The sequence below is a fragment of the Anopheles bellator genome, chromosome 2 (assembly GCF_943735745.2).
Source record: "Anopheles bellator chromosome 2, idAnoBellAS_SP24_06.2, whole genome shotgun sequence".
NCBI lineage: Eukaryota > Metazoa > Arthropoda > Insecta > Diptera > Culicidae > Anopheles > Anopheles bellator.
Genome location: NC_071286.1, coordinates 79,595,046 through 79,608,383, shown reverse-complemented (window position 1 = coordinate 79,608,383; position 13,338 = coordinate 79,595,046). Strand labels below are relative to the sequence as shown.

General features: G+C 55.0%; 1 protein-coding gene across 5 annotated transcripts in view; it reads right to left on the bottom strand.

Moving 5' to 3' along the window:
- The window catches only part of LOC131212899 (cGMP-dependent protein kinase, isozyme 2 forms cD4/T1/T3A/T3B), a 77,035-nt gene that overhangs the window by 15,310 nt on the left and 48,387 nt on the right, over positions 1–13,338 (bottom strand). For 2 of the 5 annotated variants that reach the window (XM_058206977.1, XM_058206976.1), the window contains exon 1: positions 9,494–11,135. The exons of 2 other annotated variants lie outside the window; for them this stretch is intronic. In XM_058206977.1, the coding sequence (XP_058062960.1) occupies positions 9,494–11,135 (1,642 nt within the window). Of the gene's footprint in view, positions 1–9,430; positions 11,136–13,338 lie in introns of those variants that run through there. One more of the 5 variants, XM_058206975.1, reaches the window with a different exon arrangement.

Sequence of the window (13,338 nt, the reverse complement as noted above, 5' to 3'; positions counted from 1 at the left end):
CAACAATGTGCAGTGCCCACCGTGTGGACAGCTCGTCGTCGTCAAAGTTCGATCAATCAAGAACCAATAGCGGCTAGCGGCCCTCTAAGACGGCGCTTCACGCAAAGAAAGTGTTTTATGTGGCCGAAAGGAGCTCGCATGTGCGAGATATGCTAACGAGCCGATCGGACACACCGATCGTTCCGTTCGGTGATCCGGCAACATAACTGGGCCCCGGCTCGAGCGGTTGCCAATTGGGGCCGCGGCGAAACAATGTACACGGTTGCGGTCAGAAGCCCAGGTTCTGCAATCGGCAGGTTCGGTACAGTGTGATCGATTCGAATGATCGATCGCGGCCGGCCCAAACGAAACGGCCGTTCCGAGCGAACGGCTTACCAACCTGGCGTTTAGCGAGCGTTTCTAGGGATGCGCCACTTAGCCCCACTGGGCGAACGGTTTTTTTTGTGCTTCTTTTTCACACACAACGGACCGTGTTTCTCGCCTCCTATTGCTTCGCTGCTTTGAAGCGGCACCATCGGAAATCGGTACTTGGTGGCCAGCGCTGGTGTGCCGTGCAAACAACTCGTTAACAGGTACTTACGGCTCCATCAGAAAAAGAGGTGCCAGCTGGCGAACTAGTGGCGAGAAACGAAGAGAATGCCCCGGACCCGGAAGCTCCGCCGGCAGTCAACTGTTGACGGTGATTTGTGAGTAAAATAAGCAATCGATCGCTGGCGAGTTGGCCAACATATTTCTACAACTCGCCCCGATCTACACGGAACAACACATATTTTTGGCCGCTTTATGTAACCTGATGGGTCTCCACCAACGACATGAAGTCGGCGAAGCAACTGTCAGAGCAAGTGCCTCTCTACGACACCCGGATGGCTAGCGGGCTGCCGGCCAATTGATATCAACGTTCTTTGCACTTTGTCACCCGCCTCGGCCATTCCTCGGAGCGACCCTCTCACCCCGGGAGTACATATCATAAATCATTCGTTCGACATGACAGGCCACTAGAGAGCGCTATAATCTGCCTCGTCGGCGATAACAAAAAAGGACCCAACCTGAAAGGGAGATGAAGGGCCTGCCCAACCACCTGTACCGCCCGCCCCGCCATGCCATGTTTGCAGTTCTCTTTGTCGTCCGGGCGAAGGTCTCGCTAAATGTCGAGTGAGGAATTTACGGTCGCCGTCGCCATCGTTCGTCGGATAATGTTTCCGCGACGTTCCACGACGGCGGCGGCGTGGGATATACGGGGACCTGCACCGTTTTTTAGAATGGCGCGCGCATCCTACACACCGCTCTAGAGAGGCGATGCCGTCGTCGAAGTGGGGGCTAATCCCAGTCCCGGAGTCACGACCGAAGCCCGAGTGCCAAATAGTGGAACCGAAGGTGTTGGGCGCCCGCTACACATCGAATGGTGAATTAGTTTTGCAACTCCCCCCAACTTGACGTACGATCGCGAGTTGGGAGCGGCCACCATCAGGTCGATCAAGTTGGCAATCCTTGGAGTGAGGATTCGGCAGAACTTCCGCGCCTAACGGGCCGCCAATAATTATGGGTGATGGTGGTCGTGAGCTACCTCCACTCTTAAAGTTCAGCCCCGTGGTTCCAATGACATTTGTGGCTTGGTTTTGGAAGCGGGCGTTACTCCTGCCAGGCTGGCTGCACCCCGTTTTGTGCGAGATGTCAAATTTATGATACGGCCGACGGTAGCGCGTGACTGCGAACCTCTTGGGCTTGGGCTAGAAATAGAATCGAGCCAAGCGAAGCCGGTCAGCCCTTAAGGTAGGGCCGCATCCGGCGTAACCAAGCCGCGCTCGCAATTGATCGCAATCGCCCGGACTTTGAAACTGGGACTGGGCGACGGCGGCGAATCGCTTACCGAAGGTGAAACCTTTTAATGATCGTGTCAAACCACTTTCTTCCACACGGTACCCGGTCCAGTCACCGGTGTCGTGGCTCCGTTTAGCGCGGTGAACCGGTCCCGCCACCGATTGCACCGACGGATATCCTCCCATTACGGTGGCTAAACACAGTTCTCGGACTGGCTGGCTGGCGACGGGACGGGATCACCTAACGGTCTGTGGGAACCTTTGCCTTAGCGACTCGAAGGGCCTCCGAAGGGTTTGTTCTGCCTCGGCCCCATTTTGGCACGGGTCAGGCCAACGAATCGATGAGCTTTTAGATAGGGCGCTGCGCTTTTAATGAAGAAAATCTTCATTATCGAGGGTCAAGTTCGTTGACGGTGTGCCCTCAAAGAATGTTGGGGTCTTGCAAAAAGCCGAGCCGTTTCAAGTTGCAGCGATCGCAATTTTCGCAAGCCTGCATAGCTGAAGGGTTGCCGACTGGCGAAACTAGTTCCCATTAGGCGGCATTAGGGCTGCCGCATCGTCTGGGAATGCCACAGAGCCACGTTGCGTTGAGGACACCAGAAGTGAAATCTAATAAAACGAAGCCCAGAACCAGCAGTCCTCGTCTGCCGTTTTTGGCGTCACAGATGGGAGCATAAAATGGAACGACGGCAACTGGAACGGGCTAGAGCCGTCGATGGCCGATCGCGCAGAGAGTAAGTAAAGTGAAAGGCACGTAATTTCGCTTTTGTTTTCGTTTGATTTACGCGTGAAAAGGGAACTAGACCACAACCCTCACCAGAGAGAGGAACAGGTTCGACAGGACGGGCCTGTGTGCCATACCGGGTCCTAGCTTGCTTTCGTTGCCGTTGGGCCGCGCCCTGATAATGACATTTAACAACTAACTGGCACATCACAGGAGGCGGCGGTCGGGTGCCTGCGAGAGCCGGCTGGAGATCTACGAATAAGGGGTGACAACAACGTTGAGCCACGCAGAACTGCTCCAGCTCCTTGGCCTGGCCTGGCCTGGCAATGAAAGTGGAGCACCGGTTTTTCTGAGGCTCGATTCGATCCGATTGCAGCAAGATTTGTTGTGATATGTTTTCCTTTCGTTCGCTGCCCGCTCAAAGCCTACTTACAGCCTTCTGTCAATTTCATGTTTTGTTGCGCTGCCAACGCTGCCCCGAGCTCAGTGCACAGAGAGGCACCACTTACCTGGGAAATGAAAATGAGAAAACATAGATTTAGATGCAATTAAATGCAATACAGTGGGAGAGATAGAAATATAGAAAGAGAGAGAGAGAACAACAACAGTGATCAACCTTCAAAGACGCATTGCGTCGATCGCAAAACAATATCACGTTTCACAAACGAGTCTTTTGGAAGCAACTTTTCCTCTCATGCCGGTTAATCAATTCGTAAGAAAATGCGTTACAAAATTCAAAAGTAAAACTTTCGGTGCAATCCACGGCCACACGGAGCGAGGCTAAACAATTCCGTGTCCGGAGCTGTACCTCTCCTCCCGCGATTCATGTTTTGGTGGCAAAACGGAGAAAAACCGGAAAATAATTCACTCCCCAGTCCCGGGAGATTTATTGCCATAAATCCGACGCCGAATCGAACGCTTCTTCACCGACCCGGCTTCGACCTGGGAAGACGTTTCGGCTGCTCGTTGGCTGCTCAGGTTTCAAAGAGGAACAAATGAAACTAAATAAATAAAACGCCGAGAGACCCGGGTTGCCAGAGACCAAGGATTGCCCGGGGTCCCGTTACCACCATGTGCCAAAGCCGGAAAGTTGCTCCAACCACCGTTAATGAGCAATCCCAGCGTTGGGCGCGGGCGCGAGCACGAGTGGCCTTTCGGAAATTGGCCGAATTGGCGGATCGAAACCCTGTGAGGCCTTCCCGCAGCGGGAGAATGCGCGGTCTCCGAGTGTTAGTTTATGAGCTGCTAACGGCGACCCGCAACATTTCCGTCTTCCGTAACAACAACAGTAACGGCCGTTTGAATCGCGATTCAACGCCAATCGCTCCTTGGAAAGAAACACGCAAAGGTAAGCCTCGGACCGACATTAATTATAGACGATCGCCGCCGCGGCCGATATGCTCGAATTTATGGAAATATTTATGCAAATGAAGCACACGTGCGTGAGTTTATCGAAACCCCCCCCAAAAAACGGGACCTGTGGGCCGGCGGTTCGACGAAGGATTATCGCTCTACGCCCGATGACGCTCATCGACCGGGTGGGAGGCGGAATGGCCACAAAACTGGGCGCAAAGTTTGCTGAACTCGACACTCCGGACCATTCCGGACCACAAGCTAAAAAAAAAAACGGTCAAAACAAACGGCGATAAAGTGTTTAGATTTTCGAAATCCGCTGAAAACACTACACCCCCCGGTGCCCGAAATGTTTTTGGCCATGGAGCCTAGGCGATGGAAACGGGCCTCCGACACGTTTTGGCAACTTTTCCGGGCCCCCGAACGCAGCATAAAATAATGAGAGTTTGAATCGCAAAATCGAAAACGCCGAGGCCGAGGTTAAGCGGAGCCAGAGCCGCCGCCGCGCACACTTTTACTTTCCGCGGCCCCCACGTGGTGTGGGTGGTGGGTGGTGGTGGGTGGTAACTTTTCCCCAATTTTATGCACTCACCGCCGCCGCCGCCGGAACCGGAGTATGATTGTTTCCGATCGGTTCGACTTCGATCGGTTCGATTTGCCATTCGGAGGACCCTCTCTCGAGTGGCCGCTGTCGAAGGCCAGAGAGACCCCCCATCCCCGGCACGTGCACAAACTGCAGCGCCATGTAAAACATTTGTCGGCCACTTTCGGCTCGGTGGGCAGCGTGCGTCACGGACGAAGACGCTCCAGTTTTCTCTTCCGTCCAACCGTTTGTTGCGCGCGTGCGTTTACGTTTGCGTGTCGAGTTCGCGGGCCCCGCGGCGCCCCCGATTCGGCACAATTGGTTGTTTGTTTAGGAGTGCCCCCCGCAGCACCACCACCGATTAAAGAAGACCCTGCCGTTTTATGACGCCGGGGGCGGCTTTGGATTGACTCGACAAAAACATACAGACCCCACAAGGGGAGGTCGAAGCGCGTTACGGCAAACCGAAAACCAATCTGGCGGACATTTGTGGACGGTAAATAGAAGCACAGGTTGCCGACAATGGCCGAGGTCGGCTTATGTTGACTCCCACAAAATAGAGCTCCAGTTCCAGGGGCCTAGCTGCAAATCAGTGTGTCAAGGTTTGGCAAATATTATTGGATACCATTTGAAGTACCAAAATTCCGCTCCGCGAAATGTGAGCTCCCCACAAACCCTTGGAGTGGCTGCCAATTTCGATTCGACGATTTTTCCTATTACTTTTCGCTCGCGATGAGATGAGACGCCTCGGTCACGGTTTTGCGAACCCCCTTTGCGAGTGTCATAATTCATGCGAGGGTGAAGAAAACAAAACCGATGACAATCAGAGCGCATCTGGCCGGGGGCCATCATCCCTCCCACTAATGGCCGCCCCTTATGTATTCTGCGGGCTGCATAAAAAAAAAATGCTGAGCCGTGGGGGCCGCCATCGAGAGACCTTTCTCGTATGCTATATGCAAATGAAGACGATACCGATCTTGGCCGTAATGATCTTGACGGTCCACCATCACCACACGGTAGCTGCCTTGCCCGAGGCGGGATCTGATTATTAGCGATGGCCCAGAGGAAACCACAAATATGGTGGAAAATCGTTCCGCTCATCCGACGACGACGACAGCGTGATGTGGTGACCCTAATTAAGGTTATTTAATGTATTGCAGCTCGGCCGATCTTTCGTAAGAAAGAAGGCGCATAAATCATCCTATTACTGCACTCAGCCGCCGGGGGGTATCTTGCATCACATTCCGCGTTCCCTGAATTCTGGCCGATCGGCTTGGCCACTTGGAAAAGGAGAAGCATCGCGATTAGTAATCAGATACCGAGCTATTCTTCTCCGAAACAAGACTCTCCAGTTCTCAAGTTCGGCAAGCCAGCGTCCGCCGCCATGATGGATCGGTATCCTGAACCGCCCTGACTTTACCATCCGAGCATAAATAATGGTATCCCGGACACGACCGGAATGCATATCGCGTGCGAATAAAAGGCAACGTTCTTCGCCTGGCACGGCGGCCATTTATCACGCCGCTGTTTATTTTCCATTCAATCATCCCTTTCATCGTCGGAGCGAACGGAGCGCATCCCCGCGTGCATCGAAAAAAGTAAAAGGATCGGCGGCGGCCGAGGCCGATGGTCATTTTTCTTGCCGACTTGCCGGCAACCTGGCCGCTGTACGCTCGATTTCCATGCGCTGCATCTGCTGCGCTGTGTGTTGGCGTGTTGTTTGCGTTGCAAAAACCCGCAGCCAAGGCACGAATGCACTTTCGCCGTACCCAGGCCATGGCCAGGCCATGGCAGGCCAGGCCCCGGCAGGCGCGGACCCGGTTTTATGTAATGTTTTGTGTTAGGTGATCATGAATGCATGATGCGCCCGACACGTCCCGCCGGCTGCCGACGGGATCGATCGAGTGAAGAGTGAAAGTGGCCACAAAACGGTGCAATACCGTCGTGGTTCGGGGAGACTTTTCAGATAAAGGTGGCAGCGAGACGGCCGCAACCGCAGTATCTTGAAAGATGCAAAAATAAACTCTGAGACGCGGATCACAAAAGTTCAAAGAAACGTTCCGTAATCTCGATCATCGAACGCCGAGTGTATGTCTGTCGGTTGAGAGGTTTAAAATAAAAAAGGCGGTTTTGCAACCCACTCAACTCCACTTTCAAGCCCAATAATGCGGTCCGAAAAACTACAAACTAACAGCATATATTTTTGGGTGGCTGGCTGTTGTTGCAACAACAGATCGTAGATTGGTCACACTCGATAGATGGCACAACCGATACCGACACCGGGGGAGCCGGTATGGGTCAATCGGTTCCAGTCTGGCCCGCCCAGCAGCAGCAACTGTAAGTTTAAGCACCGTAAAATTGTTATGAGAATAAATTACAATCGCCAACCGTGGGGTTGTTGGAATCGCGTTCAATCCAGCGTCTCTCTCATACTCTCTAGTGTTTCCTATTTTTCTTTGTGGTTTGCCAAACGGATTGAGCGGCCGGATCTGGCCGTCAGGAAGCTGCACAGTTTAAAGGACCCATTACAGAACCTTTGTTTTGTACGGCAACACTTTAAACCTGCGTTGGGTTTTTAATAACATGTTTGGGGATCTTCAACATCATTCACAGTCTGTCTAAACATAACAACAGCATGATCGATCGCATCGACCGGCTCTGTGCAGCTCAACAATAGAAAAGCAATAAAACTTTGGGACTTTCTCCTTAATCAGCATATCGCCCTCTGGCGGTAGGCGGACCCAAAAGGGCTGGTCCGGCGCGCACTCTTTCTAATAACCACCCCCCGGGGGTGGTGGTGATAATGAGCCCAGCATGGCGCACCCGGCGTATGTGATCTTCGTTGCCCTATTGAAGACGAGGCTTTTTGGGGAGGGGGGCTTTCAGGCGGATCGCCCTCAGGCACTTAGCTGGGAAGGGTGAAATTTGACTTCGAATTTACCCAACTCAGCGTCCGTCGCGCGAATAGCCACGAGGGTCGGCGATATCTCCCCGCGACTAGTTATCGGCTCTTTCGTAATGTATGCTAACATCGCTTATGTCAGAGTGGAGAAAGTGTCGATAGAGCGGCTGGGGACCAGACCAGAACCGAGGCCAGCTGGAGCTCACAGATTAGCATCACGCATTTGGCGAATTGCGCAACGCGCTGCCCGCTGCTTGTGGGGGACAGGATGCGCTCGAGGATAGTGGGAAGACGCAAAACAGCCGACACATCCGCCGAGAAGTAGCCACAACAGTAATCCAACGTGGCGCAGCAACCTGTTCGCGGCCGGTGAAAGGTTACTCGGGAACGACCCTTCGGAACGGTGGCTACTGCGGATCTATGCGATGACCGGCGGCTACTATCAGGCCGTCAGGTTCCGGAGGCGACGCGGCGAAAGTCTGTAGCGGGGCGTGCGGAGAGCGGATCAAAGCCTCGCGAGCGGACGACTTTCGGTGCGCATTCGCGGGTGCTAAACAAGATGTTGTCCAGCCCTTCAGGCGCCCGACGGCACGGTGATCATCTTCCCGGCATTTGGCCCCGTGCGGCATTCGTGGAAAGTGAAAGCTACCCCACGGCGAACCGTGTGGGGCGACTTTCTTCAGCGGCTTTCAATGGGACGTGGAGACGATCAGGCGGTCACCCCTTGCTGGTCGGCGATGTGTCGCGCGCGCGATCGATGCCATAACCGGGCAGCAAATGTCAGGTTCCGCGAATGGACCACATTTTTATGGGCAGCCTGCGTTCCGAAAAGGCTCAAGGAGCGGCACGAAAATGTCATCCACGCGGAAGACACCCTCTTCCAAAGGGGAGCATCCAGTGGATTCGCACGACCATCTATGGTAATGGACCGGCGCATCCCAGGAGTCTGTGGTCCGTGTCAAATGCCACGCGTAGCCCGCCCCCCAGGCTGAATATCTCCCTGGCCTTACATAAATGGAGCCATTTGCTTCGGACGGGAGGGCACTTTTTCGGTACACGCCGCCGTCGATTTGTCCGCTCAGCAAACTGGACACCCTCTAATGGCCTCAAGTGTTGAGTGATATTTAATAGCTGCGCGGCGCTCGGAAAGATGATGAATTACGCTTCTTCGAACGGCGAACGGAATACGTTAATGTTTTATAATCGCTGAGCACCACAAACGCATGAAAGGGAAAGCATTTCAAATTGTGACCACCGGGCCTTTTTGGTCGGCCCAGTATTACCGAATCGGCTCCCCGACTTGTGGAGATACAGACAGACCCCTACAGACAGACCACAGAATTTGTTTACATTGACAATATTCAATTGTGGGTCTACAAAACTATGGTCCGGATGATGGTCTAGCGTCTCTGTCGGCTGAGAGTCTTGTTTGCCACCGGAACACGGCCGGTAGTTCCAGTCGCAACGCTGCAGAAGCCTCGCAATGTTTGGACAGCTCACGGTGTGGCGCGAGCAGAAGCCAGCCAGTTCCCCGTTGGCCACTTAGTCGAAACCGGACCTGATGTTTGCGCTCCCAGGTACGGCGACCCCCAAGGTCCCGGGTGTCCCTAGGTACACATCCATCCATTAGGAGGACGTTAGCGACACGTCGCCGTCGAGCGAGTCGTGGCATCTTCGCCGTCGTCGTGAAAGGATCGTTTACCGAATGGATGGCGATATAATGCTCCGGGGCTCCCACGGTCCCATCGGAAGAGGAACCCGCGCCTAGACGCAACTCCGTGCCCTTACGGGTTCGCTTCCTCGGCAGCGGTCCCGATCGATAATGGACGCGATCGTGACGTAGACAAAGTTGACGACGATCATGCCTGATGATGATGATGATGTGTTCGGGATGGTAATGAAAGTTGAAGAAGGAGTCATTTAGCTCCCAGGACTAAGATTGCGGTTGAACGTCCCACAGTGTAAGCCGAGCGCTACGGTCTTTGACCCCCAGGCCAAGTATTTGAGACTGAAAACTGGCTCCGGAGCTCGCTCTGGAATAGCCGACTTACCGTCCGGTGTGGCGTAGATCTCCTCCACGTTGCCGTAGATCGGCTCGGCCGCTATCAGGTTGCCGGTGCGCCGCTTCCGGGCGTAGGTATGCACTGGGACCAGCGACGGGAAGCGACCACCACCAAGTCCGACCCCGACACCGTGCACTCCGGCAGTCGGAATGATGAACGATTCGGCCGAATCCGAGCTGGACGCACTGTAGTGTTGCGTGCGGTGTGGATAGTGATGTCCACCGGTGGTGTTGTGGTTGCTACTGGTGCCGCTGCTGCTGCTACTACTGCTGCCACTTCTACTTCCGGCCGCCGTCACCGTGGCACGGTTGCCACCGAATAGCTTCTTGAACGTGGACGAACCCTTCGCGGGTGACGAGGATGCCGTAGAGGACGCCCCGGACGAGGACGACATGAACGATGACGGTGGCGGCGACTCGTCCTGATGGTAACCGTCGCCCGTAGTATCGATACTCTCGTATTCCGAAGTGTCACCGTCACGTGCCCCACCAAAGTGGGACTTCAGGAGCGTCCGCGGAAACTTGGTCCCGGCGGAAATGGTGTTGTAGAGCATCTTCCCAAAGCCGACCTTCTTGGCGCCCGCCTTCTTGGGCTTCTGTGGTTCGATCCGGGGCAGCAGATCGGCCGGGATGTCCTCCAGGATCGGGCGCCCCCGGATAGTCTTGTTGCGCGACAGGGTGGCCGTAGCCCGCGGGATACTGGCCAGCGACCCGTTTCGGCTGCCCTCGCGGTAGATCTGCGAGCAGAGATCGTTGTCCGAGCGGTACGTCGTCATGCGGTCACCGATCGAGAGGTTGCTCTCGCTGTCGTCACTTCCGCGCCGATAGTCGGCCGGACTGGACCGATCGCGGTATCGAGCGCCATTATCACAGAGCTTGCTGGATCTTAGCTTAGAGTCGAGACTATCTACAACGCCGCGGAGGCTGGCCGATTCCACGGCACCTCCCGGGTACCGGCTGACCGGCTGACGCTGGTAGTCCGAGTACTCGTCGATCGCCGGCCGCTGCTGCCGGATGCGTTCCGCCTTCTTCGGCAGGAACAATTCCCGACGGTCGAGGGTTCGCTGCTGGGCCTGCGGGATCTGTGCGGCCACCGTGTTCGATCGCTTCAGCGTAGAACCGGCGCTCCGACCCGTCGCTAGGTCGGTGTAGGGATCCGTGTGGAACCTTCCCAGCGCACCTCCATCAGCTCCCCGCAAGGAGGGTCTCGATTTGTGCGTGCCCTCAAACATCCGACCCCGGACCGTGTGATACTTGCTGCTGCCAATTTCGAGCTGCTCCAGCTGGGTCAACGACGGTTCCTTCAGCTCGTCCCACTCGGGAAACTGACGACGACGGGCTCGCCGGATCGTGGCGGGCCGGTAGCCATTGAGGGCCTTCAGCACACCGCTACCGGAACTCTCCTGGAACGTGTCCCGATCTTCGTCCTCGTCCGGCAGTCCTTCGTCGTCTTCCGAGGAACCGGCCACCGTCGAGGAACGGTAGGTGGTCGCCGGGGTAGGTATTGCACCAGGGGACGTCGCCACCGCCACACCAGCCGGGTTCGGGCTCGACTCGTGGTGGCTCTCGATCAGGGCGTTCATGCTCGACTGCACCTTGTCCCAGTTGGCCTCGTACAGGGCGCCCATGGCACTGCGCTGCTCCAGCGACAGACTCGCGTCCACCGCCCGACCCGGATGGTGCACGATCCGCATGGTGACCTCGTTCCACACCCCAGGAAGGACTAACGGTTCACAAACAATTCACCAGGCCGTGTTCGTTCGGGGGGCTGTAGGCAAATATGGGCCGCCGGATGGTTCACTGCTGTATCGTTCCGGGGGAACTCATTTTTTTCTTCTCACCAACACTTTTCCGTAAGCCGGCTCGACCCACGCGGAACACCTCACCGCTCTTCGTGGCAGTGTTTTCACACTTCGCTTCGCTTTCCTCCGTGCGGCTGAACGTTGCACTGCTCGTTCCCCGGACCAGGGACAAGGGAACCGTAAACCGATCAACCGATCGCCATGTAATACGCTATTTGATACGCTTCAGCTACGACTAATAAACCAAAAAACAAACGAATCGAATGAGCCGCGCTCGGCCTCTGCGGAATCTGCGGAAAGCCCCAGGGCGAAAGAAGGGTTGTAACGAAGGTTCCACACCTGCGTCTGGGTGGTGTCACTCGCCCCGTGGCTGGATCTTCGTCGGCACGCGCGCGACGGACCCGCGGCACGCGGGTTAAGTAAGCTGTTGAAGGGTAACCTCACTTTGTGGCCGACGTTTGATAACAAGCTTGGCCAGCGAGCGGTTCCAATAACCGCTCGCGGTGTGTGGAGTAGGTCACGTCCGACGCGCGCTGCTTGACAGATAACAGAACAGCACAGACACTAGCACAGGTCGTTAATCAACAGCGTCAAAGTAGCCTTTTGTGCCTATTGCAAGCTTCAAGTGTCGGAGCGGAGAGAACCACGGCTTCGGGAAGTCCGACTTGATTGAAGTACTGAGTATTGACGCCAATCTATCACCGGGGTTAGATGGATTTGGAATTGACCATCGTCAGCACGCTGATATTCCGCAAACGTCCGGCAAGGAAAACAAAGGCACTGAACCGGACCTGGTCGGTGGTGCCACGCAAGCCAGATGTTTTTGCCATCGAGCAACCTTGGAACTCTGCGGTTGACATTTGTGAACCAATCGCCGCGGCCCGGACGTGATGCAATTGGGATTGGGTCGACTCCGTGGTGAGTCCATCGCAAATCTGTTAGGATTGGGTGAACCTTTTGAAATCTGTGTTTGCTTGATTTTCGTGTTCAGAAGCGTTGCTTAAGGCGACCTTTTATACCTTTAGTACCTTAGATTCTGGGGATATTGCGGGTAACTCAGGTGAACTGTCGAGACTGTGATTGTCACGCTCAAAGATGACTAGATCGCACCTTGACGACGATGCTTACTCAGACTGTGGGTACTAGATGACCGCAGACCGAAGTTCAATAAAATTACAACTTCAATTGACTCATCATCAGTTCCTCGTCAGCGACAAAGAACTTTCTCACCGCCACCATGAAGCGTGGCCATGCGAACGAAATCGAGTTTCCGAGCGATCCTTGAACCGGTTCACTCCTCTCCGGACTCGCATCCTGGTCACGGACACACGGTACTCTTATGGCTTCATCCAACTGGCGGCTACGGCCGAACGAACTTCAAGGTCTCGCTCGCTGGCGGCTCGCCGTACCGAAATTCGAATGGCCCAACCGTTCAAAAGCACGCGAAAAATCGGCACGCCTCAAAGAAGGAGGCGCGCGCGCGAAATGGGCGCAATCCAGTTTCGGCGTAGAGCCATAAACTCTGCGTTCCGCTTTTCTTGTGGGGCGTCGGCCAGCAAAAGGGAGGGCCAGAGCGACCAGAGGTTGTGAAATCCCAGCCACTACCCCAGCCGGATTCGAATTCCGGAAACCGGTACCCATTATCATCTCATTATCACGCCAAGGTTGGCCAAGGATTCCGTTCAGAAGACGTTCTTCGAGTTATCGGCGACGGCGACGGTTTTGGGACGGTTTGGGAGTTTCCGGTAAAAGGGGTTATTGGAGCACCGATTTCGCATCGACAGCCACCGGGGGGGGACTTGCCCGAAAGAAAGCTAATTTTATGAGGCTTTGTGATGCGTAGCAGAATTATGTTAATGGCCCCGTTTGGGCATCATTCATAATTCTATTTCCATAACGAGCGTGCGCTTTTCTCCCCGAGCCTCGCTGCGAATCGAATCACTACTAAACGTAATTTAACCAGACTGCCCCTGGCTGGCTGGCTGTCCTATTACCGGCGGAAAACCTATCAAAAGCGGACCGTCAAATTAATCTTGTCGGCGAAGCGATGATACGATAATTAACGATCAGCATCGCTTATGAGCGGCTCGCCCGC